This window comes from Anas platyrhynchos, chromosome 1, assembly GCF_047663525.1.
Source record: "Anas platyrhynchos isolate ZD024472 breed Pekin duck chromosome 1, IASCAAS_PekinDuck_T2T, whole genome shotgun sequence".
NCBI lineage: Eukaryota > Metazoa > Chordata > Aves > Anseriformes > Anatidae > Anas > Anas platyrhynchos.
Window position 1 is genome coordinate 109,901,240 of NC_092587.1, and position 15,528 is coordinate 109,916,767.

Here is a 15,528-nt window from a genome sequence, read left to right on the forward strand (position 1 = left end):
CCTATTTTCTCACAGCTGCAAGATCTCCTTCAGGACTTGAGAAAAGGAACAAAACAAACCGGAGTCAGCAACTACGTCGTCCTGTTTTTCCAGGACCTTGTCTGCCTTCAAAAAAGTACTGACAAGGCAGAGATACAGAATTGGAGCTTCTGCCCCCTTCTTTTCTCTCCAGAGCTATTAGATTCCTTTCTCGGGTCCCCAAAGCTGCATACACATGTACTAAGGACAAACACTGATCAGCAAACGTCCCCAAAACAAACATTAAAAAGACTGCCAAATTCATGCAGCTGGAACATTACCTGCACTTGCCAATGCTCGAACCTGCAGTGCTTCCAAAGGTATCATGTGGCGAAAGCGGAACGGATCCCAGTCTTCATAAATTGAAGCTCTATGTGATCCTCCCTGGAAGAATTTCAAAATACCCTTAAGAAATTAGATACCTTAGGATATTCAGACACCAAGGTCTCCATTGCTTTGTACTAAAAGTGTCCAGCTAGAGACCTGCTGCAGTTCTTTTCTCACTACAACATCTCAGTAACCAGCAGCACTGAAATGCCTGTCTATGAAGATCTTGCTAAACTCCAGACAAAAGCAACCATTAGACCAATCAACTCCTATCAATGCCTTCAAAATTTTGTTTGCAACTAATCCTGCATTCTCACCTTCAACTGCACACATACTTATGAACATGCATTCATTTTGCTTTGGTCAATCCAAGCTTATTTTATGTCCAGTTAACCTTAAAAGATGAGTATTTCAAATAACGCTTTCGGTTTGTGCCACGTGTGGGAACCAAAGTGTTTCCTGTAATACTATCAACTTTGTTCCCTGTTGTAGCAAGTCATGTGTTCACTGTCAAGCTTAGCTTTAACTTCTACATGCTAGATTCTAGTAGGATCCACTGATACAGAGTGTAGGCATACCTAGTTCAGCTGAAAGCAGCCAGCTCTTGCTTAGTTGCATATTATACTTGGAGATAGTAATAGCCAGAACTGAAGCAAAGACATTGTGCATCACTAAGAAAGCCAACAGACAGTTCTCATGTTTGATTCATTAGCACTGGTTGAAGAGCCAAACGGAAGAGACATGCTCAAGGTGGTACCTTGTTTCATCAAAGTCCACTCCACGGCATAAAATGGATGTGTCGTAGGCAACATGGATAGTCCAGCAGAGAGCAAAGGGTAAACTAAACAAACACTTGCAAAGCACTGAATAGCAGCCCACTCAGAATTACTCAAATCCTCAGTTGTGTGGCAGGGGACAAGGACCACATATGCAAAAGCACGCGCTCACACCACAGCTTTAGGGAAAGTGATCTTGATCACTGAACTACAAATGTACACAGCATCACAGAAATAGTTAACACAACTTACAAGTTTCTTCTTCTGTTTGGAACCATCCTTGTACACAAGGACCACAGCTGTTTTGAACACTGGAGAAGAAAGTTAAAAAACAAAAGCCATATAGTCAATAAGGTTGGGAATGGGTCTCCTACACACCCAAGCTCACAGACCTTTCAACTCCTCAGATAGCTCTCAGCTGAGCCAGGGAGGGAAGGCAGGAGTAATCCTATCAAAAAAAATAAGCTCAACAGCTTTTAGCATGCAAACACAAGTTTCAAATGACTTGAAGTAACCTAAGAGTTGCCAGTTATCTGAACAACTGTTCAAAATCCAGCAGTTCTATTAAAAGATAATTAAGCAAAAGTAAATCTGCCTGGATAAGTCCACCTCAGACAAATGAGCAGCATCCCACCACATGATGCCAGTCATCAGGTGAGACCACACAAAGGCAGAATTTGAAATCTGAACCACTCCCAGGTGGGGAACAGTGGTCTATACTGAATTCAGAAGTGAACAACACTTGTAGACAGAGGTGCAATTTGATTCTCTATTATCATGTAACATCCACATGGAGTTAGAATTTGTCTTTCAAGACTGTTTTTCTTCGTGTTCTCTTTTGTCAGGCCTCAAACACACCCCTTGTTTTAGAACTGAATTGCACCGACACTTTATTTTGGACTAAACACACACTGCTTAACTTGACTTCAGTCTGAAAGTAACAAATGCATGATTTGAAAGTATAAGTGCTCATGTACCTTTCCAAAGAACCACGGTTTGATACAGTGGAAAGACCTTGAAATCTATGCCAATAACAGTTTCAATTTCTCTTTTGGCCACCCAAGATACAGTTCTTGGAGGAAGACAGATCACTCCAGGACTCTCTGGGAGTCCTGGCCTAGCTTTAAGACCACCAAAATTTAGATGCTCGGGTTCTTTTTGCCAAAAGGCACGGAAAGAAGAGGCAGAGCCTCTTCAAGCTTGTCCAACAGGATGTGAAGCAGAGTTACATGGTATGCATCAGACTACTGAAATGTATCTTCCCAGATACAACAAATACCTTTCTGCATAGCTCTCAATTTATAGCCTTGGATATGAGTTTAAGAAACTCTTTCACTATTAGAGCAGTCATCTCCAAATTATTCACCAGATTTAAATCAACACACAACAGAATTTGACCATTACAGAGACAAACACAGTTTTAAGTTCCAGCCAACCCTGCAGAAGGCAATGCTCAGCTACCTTCAACAAATATCTGCTAAGGCACATTATACAGTCTTTTAAACATCTGAAATGAAATTACTAGGATACAAACCAAATGCTGCCAGCTCGGGTTCCTTCTTCCATTTCCCTAGCGAAGCCGGAGGATTAAGCCATATCACGGTATTATGCAAGAGCAAGTCCCCCATAGAAAGGTCTGCAACCTGCCAATCACAAACACATGCACAAAGACAGAATGTGTTTCAGTTCAAAGTTTTCTTCAGTTCTAGAAAACTTTCCTGGACTTGATTCTTAAATAAACAAACACAAATAAATTTTTGGAATAAGATATTCAACCAGATGACTGCATGTATGTGCAAACAGACTCTGACAGTTGGCATTAGACGCACGTAAATCTTTAATTGGTTGGCATAGATTGGGAGAAGACAGACAGAGAGCCTAGCTCTCACAATTTTATAAGTCAGGGCTTGCAAAAAAAACACAGAGGAGCAGAAAAGCCACACTGAATCTTTTTCTGCTCCTTTGTCCATCTTCTCCTTCACAAGTTTCTTGCTATTTTGTTCAAACATTTAAGCATAACCCCATCACACACACACAATTTGGGGTGTAGTTCAAAGACAGCACCAGGTGAAGCAGTCACAGCAGCTTCTTCCCCCCCAGCAGTTGCCATGGTTCTTGATTTTCCCCAGATTTTCAACTGAGGAAGACATATTGCTAGAAATGGACTAATAAACAAGTTCAGAATGACTGTTGGGAAATGCATACTAATGTCACTGCAGCACCCAATCTTTCTTGTTGACTTCTGATCGCCCGAAAGTGACAATTCAAGGGCTATCCCCAGTCTAGGGGCCATCTTACACAATTTCTCCCCCACTTCTCTCTGTGAAGTCTGCCTTTTGCAAAAGAATAGCACAGAGAGCACCAGCAGAACAATCTGAACTCTCCGTGATAACAAGAGTAAACACTAAGATATGTTTGCTGTGCCTTGGTGCTCATTTGGGAGAGACGACAACTGCTCTGCCAACAGAAGTCCTTACATGCTTTCTCCAATCCTTCTTGCCAGCATCAGCAAAGGTTTGGCAAAGGCACCTGATCTCTGCCCTCTACCCTCCTGATCTCTGCCCTCTACCCTCCATCTGCTTCTCCCCAAAGAAGATGGTGCCCAAGACACACCCCCAAAACTTCTCCAAGACCAGACCACTCAATCCCAGTCCCCTCTGTGTCCTGTATTTACCCAGTGACTCTTAGGCTTGATCTTCACCCCAATTGTTGGCAAAAGCCCACAACCATTACTTCCTATGGTCATGTCTCCCCAGCATTCACCCATATCACTGCTCACATCAGCTCTTCAGCACGTCTCTCCATCATCCTTCAAGTCTCCCCTGACCTTGCCCATTACTGCCCACCACTCTCCTTCACTGCACTGATGGACCGAAAACCTACATTTTAAATCAGAAAATGGTGAGTCCAGGTCTCAGTTTGAGTTTTCAAGACAACTTCCACAGGTTTCTGAGATGGTCACCAAAGGCTGAGCCCACATTCAACCTTCACATGTTTCAGTCTGTGCTCTGTGAGACCTAGACCAAAGCCCAGGGCTCTGTCACATACCAGGTCCGCTAACACTTTCTAAAACAGGAACACTAGTTTCTCACGCACTGGATCTCACACTTTGATATTTTTAAAGTGATTAAAGACTTAAGTACAGACTCGCCTCAGCACATCAGACCACTCAGATTGTTGGGGTGAGATTGTGTGGAATGAGGAGAGTCAAGACAGACAAAAAGGTAAACGACATGGTCAGAATCCCAGCCCAGCAAAGCACAACTTTCTAAGAGAACTAACCCACTTCTTTACATCGGTCCCACTCACTGAACTGTACATGGAGAAGCAGTTTTTGAATTGGATTGGGATTTACCTGTTTGCACCAGGACCTACTGAAATGACACAGCAGGAAACATAAGCATTTGATAAAATTTAACATTCATGATACAGACACCAAAATATCAGCCTATGTCTTCTAAATTTGATCATGTTACCTCCTTTTTTTCCCCCGTTTGTTCTGCTATGAGTTGGTCAAACACCGCCCCATATTCCTCATGGATTTTCTGCATTTCATTAATGTGGCTGGCAACTTTGTTCATTGTTTTTATGGCCACTAGAAGAGAGAGAAAACAAGGAAAAGAAAATAGGTATTTTTAAACCTCTGAGAAGAAGGGTAGGAGAAGGGCTTAGAATTTAAACAGGGAAGTTTAAACAGAGAAGAGGAATGTAATTTAGGTCCTTACCATCAAGGTGATAATGTTCTTCACTGTCTACATCCGTCAGAGCGAAGAGCTCCTTCAGCAGGAGAGGGTATTTCAGTATCCGCTGGATGGGTTTGATGAGGTAAGACTCTAGTGTGGAGGAGTGCTGCCGTCTGGGGTTCTGAGCATCCAAAAATGCCTTGAAAGCAGTGTCCGTCTTGGCTAGGAGATTAACGTGAAGCAATTGGGTAAACTGGAAATAATAACAGCTGCCCCAATAAAGTGATTTTTCCAGCTTTAAATTAGTTTATCCAGACATTTTGCAAGGAACTGCAGATTTATCAGATCCACATTACTGGATTTCTGCACTTCAGGTTTTGTGCTCCTGACACTTTACCACAGAGATTCTATTTAGGTTTTAAAATCAAGCACCTACACACTGTACCAAAATACACAGTTTTTGATTTCACTATCCATGGTATTTCTGGCCCTGTAACTCTTTTAGAGAAGCACAAATTCTTTCTATCACCTGTTTCCTTAAAGAAAAGGCTCCGTTGGATATTTGTAATAAGTCACAGTAATCATGAGTCTAGTCTGACAGGTATACCCATAATATTGGCAAGTCTGGGTTTTGTGTTTGTTTTTTAAATATCATTAAACTTTAAAATGCAGTAGTGAACAACAACAACAAATAAATCAAGAGCTACTAAGGAGGCAGGAGGCAGTAAATTTATACATCTTATGTTGATAGTGCAGACAGACTGGGTACCTGATTGCTATCATCATTTTTACTGTACTGTTACTGCATTTCTAGAAATACTATTTCCCCTGTTGCTCCTTCTACTAGAACATACATTTGTACAGGGAGGGAAGCATGGATAAGGTAGCAGTATTAGACATACAAGTTATTCAGTGCAGAAATAATTCCCCACAACTTATTTAATGGGAGCCACATTCCCTGCTCAGGTTGGGTGGTTTTCTTTCTGTTTCTTTTTGCTTCATCCCTCAGGCAGTCACCCACCCTAATAAGGCAACTTCAATTTCAAATCCAAAAAGTCACCTGCACCTCAGCTGAGGACACTAAATTACACTTAAAACACACTCTCAGGTTTTAAAGGAGATTTAGATTTCTGGAATCAAATACGAAGTTCTGTTTGTCTCATAATTCAAGCTCAACCATTTTTCATTTATAAAAATAGTCAGCAATGAAAAAAAAATAAATCACTAGAACTACCTAGTCTATGCCCTTAACATTAAGGTGAAACGGATGCCAAAAGAAAGCATGAACATGACTAGCAACAAATCATTAATTCATGTATTCCACAGAGCTGCCAACTATTCTTTGCAGCACAGTAAATGAAAGTTTACAAGAAGATATGAAAGAAGTTGCACAGCAAAAAACGAACAACCCAAGCAACAACCCACAAAACCCTTCGTATTGACAGACATCCAGATGTCTGGATATCTCCCCCCTTAATGGCAGAGCTCCTACAAATGGAACCATCTGTTTATGTAACATCTCAGCCAGAAATGAATTGCATGAAGCAGCGCTAGCTCTATGAGATTAACAGTTTTATGGGACAAAAACCATCACTCCAAGGCAAGGGGGCTGGCGAGCACTTATATGCCAAACCACAGTTCATTCATCTCCAACTCAGCAAGCCAAGCTCTGCTAGGAATTTGTACGTGTAAACTTCTCAGGCAAATTGGATCGAAAGCAAGAAGAGGAAGAGAGGGGAAAGAGCATGGCGAAGTTAAAACATTTAGACAGCTTCCATAAAACAGTCTCCCAGGCTCGTCTTTTCCTAGCAGCTGTCAGCATTCAACCACATTTGCTGGAGCTTCAATGGGATTATGACAAGCATGGATTCACTGCACATACCCTAAGAGGAACCAGAGATCATCACCACTTCTGGTTCCAAAATACATAGTGACCCATTAGTGCAGGCTACACTGCCTGTTTATGAAGACTTTTCATCCCCCACATGACTGAAGAGAAACTGGATGTGTTGGGGGAGAATAAATAAGAGTGGAGGAAAAACTGCATGCAACATTAGCCATCTGTTGTAATGAGTTAGTTGGGTATCATTACATCACTGGTGGTCTAAGAACATCCATGGCACAGAGCAATTTGTGAGCCTGTCAGGACAGACAGACTGAATTCCTCAAAACTGCAAGGACTCCTAGAGAGCAGCCAGGCACATGTGCCCCCACTCCTCAAGCACAAATCTCTCCACGTGGTCTCTGGTGTACAGTAGACACATTTCATCATCCACACAGCAGCCCAAAACAGCCCAAACCAATGTGTTGATGCCACAACTCTTTGTGGTCTGTTTGACCAGCACACCGCTCTTACCTTTCACCAGTACTTTTGGGACTTTTGTGTGGCTGGCACAGAAGGCACTGTACAGCTTGAAACGGTCAGCGTAGTAGAGGAAGGATCCACCCAAGGAAAATAACACTTTCTAGGATTAAAAAAGAAAGAAAAAAAAAGCATAGAATGTTTTTTTCCTCCAACCTGTGCAATGGGGTAGAAGCATAGGGGAATAGTAGAGAAGCATGAGTGGGATGGAGCGTTTCCATTTAGCTTTCAAATGGCAGACACTGCCTTTTTAGAATATTTTCACACTACCTAGCAGAAAACAGGACCAGCCTTGGCGCCTGAATCCAACCTTGATACAGCCTATGTTGTTTACATAATTAGCTGTGCTCCCAGTCAGGCTGATCTGAAGACACATCACCTAACAGGGAGCTAGGTTCACAATCCCACAACTGTATTTAATTGCCTGAGCTTAAAACCTTCTTGTTTAAATAATGGCCATAGGAAGGACTGGATGTATCCAACTTTGCAGCGGATCAGACATTGAGGAAGTGCAAGCAAGACGAGCATCCCTCTGCACGAACACAGCAAGGCCTCTACCCTGCTGAAAAAGAGTTTGTGTTATGGGCCAAACACAATCCTTCCCTCAGATGACTCTGTCTTTGGCTCCACTACCCTCTAAGGAGTGAGAGAGTGGCATGGGAGGGAATGTGATAACATACAGGCAGCTTGCCTACACTCTGCTGAAGGAAACAAACTACAGAAATGAAACCAAGCCCCAAAGTCCCATTTTGCATGCTGCTTTCAGACTATGCCCATAGGACAGCAGTGAAAATGAAGTTGGTACACATTTTATGTAAAGAGGTAAAAGTAGCAGTACTCAGAGCACAATTCTTTCTCTCCATAAGGAGGAATTTTTAACAATTTTTCTCTTAAAGGTCCAAGCAGTGATTACAGAGGCTTCTACCACTAAAAAAAAGGTATTTGCATTCCCCATTAAGGGCATGTGTCCTACAAAACAAAAGCGATGTTCTAGTTAGGACAGCAGCATTCAGGACTGATGCTGATTTTAAATGAATACCTGATGGCAAAAATTGCATGCACATACACAAACTTCTTTCAGTAGTTCTTCCAGGGCTATACGTTAGCTGAAGAGCAATCCCAATGGAATTATTATTATTCATCAAGACATCCTGTCCTCTGCCAAGGTGAGTTGTCAAAGCATGGGTAAAATTCCCCGAAGACTAAGTGCTGTATTAGCTACTTGCCATAAATTCAGTACATAACTACAGAAAGCATAAAACAATTTCCACTTCCACAATTTCGTATGTGTGTACGTATGAATATATATATACACATGTGTATATATATATATATATATACACACACACACACATATATATATATATAAAATGGAAAATACACATCATAGAATCACAGAATGGCTTGGGTTGGAAGGGACCTTAAAGATCATCCAATTCCAACCCCCCTGCCATGGGCAGAGATGCCACCCACTAGATCAGGCTGCCCAGGGCCTTATCCAACCTGGCCTCAAACACCTCCAGGGATGGGGCATCCACAGCTTCTCTGGGCAACCTGTGCCAGTGCCCCACCACCCTCTGAGTGAAGAATTTCCTCCTTCCCTCTTTTAGTTTAAAAACATTCCCCCTTGTCCTGTCATTATCTGAGCAAAAAGTTGCTCTCCATCTTTTTTATAAGGCCCCTGTAAGTATTTAAAAGCTGAATTGGAAAAAAAATATATATATAGGAGAAAAAAATATACGTATATATTTTTAATGCAGTATATAGGCCTTTAGTTTACACTTCTACATTTCACATACAGGTGCTGATACCCAGAAGTACTTGCTATATAGTTCTGTTATGCACAAAAAACTAGATGCAGAACTCAATTTATGTTCTGAACCATAGCCCTAATGGGTTTCTGAACTACTGCATTAGGCTTGTCAGAACAAAGATTTTATGTAATATTCCATTTCTAGATTCTCCTTACAGCTCGAGACAAGAAATCTCACAGAAGGGCAAGAATAGCATCCTGAAGCACATGGCATGACATATTCCTAGTGCTCCATACAGTTCAATGTAACATGAAGTACAATCAATCACAGATCTTCAAATGGTCCCAGTAATAGCTCACAATTAGTCTCGAGTGTAAGTACATACAAGTTTTCACATGCAGACTGACAGTAGCCAAGACAAGTATAATGAAGCATGTCAGAGGACAGCTTCTGGGATATTTCATCATTATGTACAACATCAAAATGTAAGTCTACTCTGAATGTAAATAATGATTACCTTAAATTGCTCAACTTTCTCAAGCTTTTCCAGGTCTGGAACCAGCCTTACTCCATCTTCAAGAGTTTTCAGGAATTCTACCTGGAATGCTACCATTTCAGTCAGATTCCCAAAGAGAACATCCAGCTAATAAGAGAAAAAAAAAGCAACATGCTCAAAGTATCACTGTTAAGGTCACTTTGCAGGTAAATCATGTTTTTTAGAACTTCAGTAATTCTCAGTCCAGTTATACACGTATGAGTGATGTCAGGGATGAAAAACACTAACTATCCATTATTGTATAACGTGTTAAAATAAAAGCACGGCATAAAGGTGCTGCTCAATCAGCTGTTTTAGAAGAAACTGAATTCTAAATTTCTCTGTAGACTTCACTGGGACTAGCAAGCCAGCTCTAGGGAAGTGGAGTACTGTGTGCATGTAAGCTATCTAGCAAAAAGGTAAGGAAGAGTTAGCATACCTCATCTGGTGTGAGGAATGTTTCTTTCTGTAGAGGCTTCAGATATCTCTCCATCAGACAGTTTAAGTCCTAAAAATTCAGAAAAAGATTCCCATGTTGGTTTCTTGAACTGCTTCTGAATATATATTGAAGTGGCTAAGACCACAGTTTTCCAAGCCTACGCATGTTTCCTCCGCACACATAAAACAAGAGTCAAATTTCACAGAATTTACAACTGTGTAAAAGGAAACATCTACATAGTTACCCACAAAATCATGGATCACATGGAATGTTGTTCTTCTGCATATCAAACAAAGTCATTTCAAAATGACTGAATGAATTCTGAATGCCTACTTATTTCAGAGATTTGTTTAAGTTATTATTCTAGTGACAGATTATGGAATTGGAGGTAAATTGACAAGATATACATGCACGGATTTGAAGCAGAAAAGAGACTAACAAAGTTTTCCAGAAGCAATATTAGCAGACTGAACTGACACACTGAGATCCCTTACTTTGACATAGGTGCGCTCTGTTTCCAGAAGTTCACAGATAACCTTTCGCAGCTTATCCGCGTCTGTGAGCTGTCTCATGGTGGCCAGCTGGGGTCCTGTGAATTCCTGAGGATGAGCACTTGAGTCAGAAGGGTTCATTTCATGAAGACTGCGACAGAAAGCAGCAACCTGTTCTGTACTCTTTAAAAAGAAAGAGGAAAGGCTAGAGGTAATATCTTAGCCAAGAGCTAGAGGAACAACAGAGCTGAGAAGCCTTTGCAATTACACAGTTGCAGCTTGGAGGCTTCATAATAGTCACTGAAGTCCAGAAGTGTAGACATCATTTCATACATCTGTCTACTTTATCTTTCAGCAACCCAGGATAAGGGAAAAAAATGCACAATCCAAGTTAACTGAAGTGCTGTTCAGTAACATTCCTGGTTTCAGATAAGCACTAACTTTAATAGGCTTGTCCAGCACTTGCAATTGAAACAAACAAATGGGCCCAAGAATTGAGAACTAAAAATGACTGTGAAAACAAAACCCTCCAGCCCTCTGCAGTTCCCTAATCTAGTCTGCAGCAGTCCTGTGAATGAATGGCTGTGTCAGTAGAGCCACGGAGACAATGCAGAGATAGAAACCCTTTCAGCTGTTTTAGGGGAAGCAGAGCCATCAGGGTAACCAAAGCCTAAGGCTTGAAATGCAAGCTCTTTGGGAAAGTAGCTGTATTTTTGTTCTGATCTGGAAACACACCTTGCAGGGTGAAATTCCTCCCTGTAAGCCATTTTCTTTTTTCCTTTTTTTTCCCCAGAGCTGCTACATCTAGCTAGTTTCTTTAATGTTTAATCATCTAACTCTATATAAAGAGAATTATCCTCTCTTCACCTCCTCTAGTCAGATCTCCTACTTGCATCTTTCATTTCACTGAGAAGTTTGGAGCAGGTACAGTCTCCAGTGTCAGTGACGACAGCCTCAGGCTTCTAGGGTTGCTAAGGCTGCAGCGTGCCCTATCTCCTTCCCTGCCCAAGACCTGGCGAGGGCACGGGAGGGAAAGGAGCTGCTTTACTTGATCACACCTCTCTAACCTTAATCCTGCCACAGTATCTTAATCCAGATTTACAGACTTCCAGCAATGCCTCTACATCCCTCCAGTCCATGCTGAAACTTCCTGAACTTACCCCAAATTATCATTTTCAGAGGATACAGGGGCAGAGAGGGCAGAAATAGGGACAAGTTGAGAAGAAAGAAAAAAAAAAAAAAAAAGAGAGAGAGAAGAAACAAGCATACCATCACCTTACAGTTTGGGGATCCAGCCTTGCCCCCTGGGAGATGACTCCCACCAGGCAGTAGCAACAACAGCATCAGGAGCCTGAACCACCCCACATCTTCTGATGAGCACATGCCAAAAATGCTCCACATTTGTTGGGCTGCAGAGCCTGCTCACACACGTTTTCATCTAAGTTCACCTACAAGGCTACACAGCCATGAATCCTGAGAGGAGCATTAACCATTGGAGTGGCAAGGGATTTCACTCCATAATGGAGTTCCTTTCCCTAAAGGTACCTTATGGCTGTAAATGTTTACCCACATTTACCACTGCAAGGTGGCTTGTTCTGCAAAGGATAATTTTCTCCAGGACACAACTGGAAACAGTGAACTAATTGCAGCTGTCTACACAAAAATGCCTCCTGGACACAGTTTCCTAAAGGAGAAGTATTCATCTTCAGAGTCTTAGACTTAAGCTTGTATCAAGAAGAAAGGAAAAGTGGGATAAAAAAAAGGGGGGGAGTTGAACCAATCAATTTTTTAACTAATTCAGCTCTGGTAATGGAACACGTCATTGGATTTATTAGTCAAAGTACCTCCTTTTATTTCTCATCAAGGTTCCACCTACGCTTGCTGGACGCTTAAGTACAAAGTACACCCAAGCCTTTAGGTTCAGTTTGCATTAGATTTCAACATGTGTCACCTTGATCTCAACAGCTCCAAATCCAAAAAGCACAGTAGGTTAACGCCCGGCTTCAGTGCAGCCAAAAAACCTGCCTGAGCTACCTGCTCTGCTGGAAAGGGATGAAGAACTGACAGTTAATAGCTGCTAATGTAAGCCTGCAGAGACCCACAATAGGCCGGATTTTCCTCAGAAACATTTAACTTGGTTAAGAATACCTCTTGAAAAAAAATACGTGAGGAAGCTTTACCCAGTGGCACTTCATTTTGAGATCCACGCGTACAACTCAAAATAGTTCTGATGTAAAAAACAGGGTAAGGAATCAAACTCCAAAAATAAATGAAGTGCTTGAAGCAGTTTGTGCTCGGTACCCTGCAGGCAGCTCACCATCATGCTTTCGCAGTAAGCTGCCGGGAAAGATGGGTCACCCAGAGAGAGGGAGTGCAAATCCACTTACACTGTGAAACATCAGCCGAACACGAACAAGTGGCTGAAAATTGGATAACTGTCACACAGACACTGACTCTGCCCTAGAGGGAACAGCTACGCCCATAGGCCAAAAAGGAAGTCCAGAGGACTTTTAAATGCCTTATCTCCACACGTGCACACTCCACAAAATGCTCGCTGGCTTCTCCCACAGCCAGCTCCAGCTCTGGCTTCTGCCTTGCCACTCCCATGCCCCGCATCTTTGTGCATTTCCCAAATATCATTCGTCCTGTGCTCTCCAGATGGATGAAAAATGAAAAGGCTCAAGCACATCTACAAACCTGCTTGCTTGCTTGTTCATTGAACAAACTGTTTCATGCCCAAACATGATCCTTTCTACCTCGTATTTACTTAAAAATCAATTGCTAGACAGGAAGCAGGTGTGTGTCACACCCAGTGAGGTTCAGAACAGAGCTGCTTGCTTCAAACTGCCAAACAGCATGAACAAAAGCACCTCTGTCCCCGTTTCCCTTAGGAAGTGGATACAGCAGGGAAGGCCTGGAACAGAAGCACATCCCTTTATCTCCCAGCACCAGCTCTGCTTGCCAGCCACTACTGAAGTGGGATTTCTCCACAATTACAGCCTCACACTTGATTCTGCCAGCAGTCCCATCCAGCAACCTTAAAACGAGCCAGAGTCCTTGCACAACTGGGCTGTAGGGTGAAGTTTACCTTGCCGGTACATTAACCCCTCCTCTGCAGGGGGCTCAGCTCACACCCTTTGCATGCAGGGGAAGCAGGTCCTGAAAATCACCAATTAATTGTGTTAACAGTGCCCACAGACAGGAGGTTTGGCTGCCAGCCCTGTAGCTGTGAGGGTGGTCTCCGATTTCCCTTTTGCATTCCCCTTACCAAAAGATATGGGTGCCTGGGCATCAGACAGAATAAATACCCTCCTGAACTGCACGCAACACCTCTGCTCCACAACAGGCAGCAGACTCGAAGCCATTGACCTCCCAGCCAAAACTCAGGCAAACTGCATCTTTTCAGGCACTGGCAGGGCCGCTAATGACACTGCACAATAACAAAAAGCCTCTACAGGGTCCGTGCATCACAGCTCAGCCTCGAACCCACAGCCCTACAATTAAGACAGCATGGGAAGTCCCGTTAGCTGCTAATTACTTCTCCCAGTCACGCCGCGCGGCAGCTCTGCTCACCAAGTACAGCATGCGGTACAAGGAGTCGCCGGCTCGCGCAGCGCCTTCGCTCTTGACTTTACGGTTACCTCGCCACGGCGCCGACATGGCCGGGAAGGCAGGCAGCATATACTGGGGGAGCCCTCACTCCGCCTCTCCAGGCTCGGCTGTGAGAACAATCCCAGCTCGCCACATCTTGGGCTGATGCGAAATGCCTCCCAGCTCCCGGGAGAGCTCCCGCGCCGCTTCCTCGCGCAGAAGACAGGCGCGTTTTAATGAGGAAGGGCAGCGACAATATTCATCCAGGCAGAGCCTCTCCTCCTCCTCCTGTGTCACTTGCCGTGGGCCTCCTTCACTCACCGCATCAGCTGGAATTAAAAGCCGGCCAGGAGCTGCAGCTGAAGATTTAACGCTGCTTTTCGTAGCATCGCGTAGAGGGAAACTTCAGCAGGAAGGCTGAAATGCAGCAAAGGGGAGGCGAAGGCAGCCCCGGAATATAAATGTCTCTTGCCTGTGGCTGAGCATGAGCCGATTGGCTACGAACTGCGCTGCCTAAGAATATTAAACATCTGAAGGGACAGAGGCAGAGAATTAAAAGAACTTTAAAAAGCCAGTTATGCCACTGGAAAACCTACCCCTCAAATCCCCATTTTAATCCTTTCACGTCTATTGCAGCACACTGAAGGTTTCTGAGGCTTAATTCTGGTCTTCGATAACGGTGCACAGAGAAGACGACCTATTTTCTTCCAAAAAAACACCTCTAACTGGTATGTGTGTACACACACACACACACCCCCTTACAGCATGCTCCCCAAAGCAGGAGCTGCAGGGGTAATTAGCTTCACTTTCAAGAGGCAGATGCCCCAAATTAAAAGCAAGAAGGAATGAGTGTCCTGCAGCATTGCAACTGATTACAGGTGGTATTTGGGTTTTGATTTTTGAAAGCATCCCTATCAAAGGACCATTATAGGAAAAAAAATACATATCCACAAGGACTGCTCTTGGGATGTAACACAGCACGCAGCTCAGCTCTTGGCAACCTGCAGCACTAAGCACTTACACATATCCTCACTTTTCAGCGTACCTCCTTTAAACCTCAATTTATTCTAAAATATTTAAAAGGCCAAAACAGGTCACCACACAGGCAAGTAACTGTTTAAGAAATTACTCTCCCCCCTTATTCTCTCCCAGCTCTCTTCTCCTCTTCAGTGCTGGCTCCCACATGAAATGGAGAGAGAGAAAGTGTGGAGCCCCATCCTGGAGAAGCAACTGGGTGTACAGTTCAGGCCACTGCCAGCTGCAGCCCCTACAGGACCAAAAAAGTTGCACCCAGAAAGCATATACGCTTGCTAGTGTTTACGAAGATTTCAACCAAGAGGTCCCACACATAGGAGTGCTGGCTGATTCAGAAAAGGGATCATGAAATTAGACAGGAAGGAAGTTCAGAGAAAAACAGCTGCCCCATGCCACTGCACTGAGAATGCCTCAGCCCACCTTGGAAATTGGATTCTAGTATTTTAAACCACTTTAAAGTAATCTTATTTTTGCTTGTTATTATAACGGTTCCTTTGAGGATATCGAAGGAGAAGTA

The 15,528-nt window shown here is 43.1% G+C and overlaps 1 protein-coding gene across 15 annotated transcripts in view; it reads right to left on the reverse strand.

The window, feature by feature from the left end:
* Positions 1-15,528, reverse strand: part of TIAM1 (TIAM Rac1 associated GEF 1) — a 154,874-nt gene that overhangs the window by 5,905 nt on the left and 133,441 nt on the right. For 11 of the 15 annotated variants that reach the window (XM_072026333.1, XM_072026341.1, XM_072026320.1 and 8 more), the window contains 9 exons: positions 10,389-10,568; positions 9,895-9,963; positions 9,438-9,563; positions 7,161-7,269; positions 4,847-5,026; positions 4,598-4,716; positions 2,656-2,764; positions 1,374-1,432; positions 300-402 (listed from right to left, as the gene is read on the reverse strand). In XM_072026333.1, the coding sequence (XP_071882434.1) occupies positions 300-402; positions 1,374-1,432; positions 2,656-2,764; positions 4,598-4,716; positions 4,847-5,026; positions 7,161-7,269; positions 9,438-9,563; positions 9,895-9,963; positions 10,389-10,568 (1,054 nt within the window). Of the gene's footprint in view, positions 1-299; positions 403-1,373; positions 1,433-2,655; positions 2,765-4,597; positions 4,717-4,846; positions 5,027-7,160; positions 7,270-9,437; positions 9,564-9,894; positions 9,964-10,388; positions 10,569-13,958; positions 14,268-15,528 lie in introns of those variants that run through there. The other 4 variants (XM_072026312.1, XM_072026308.1, XM_072026356.1 and 1 more) reach the window with 3 other exon arrangements.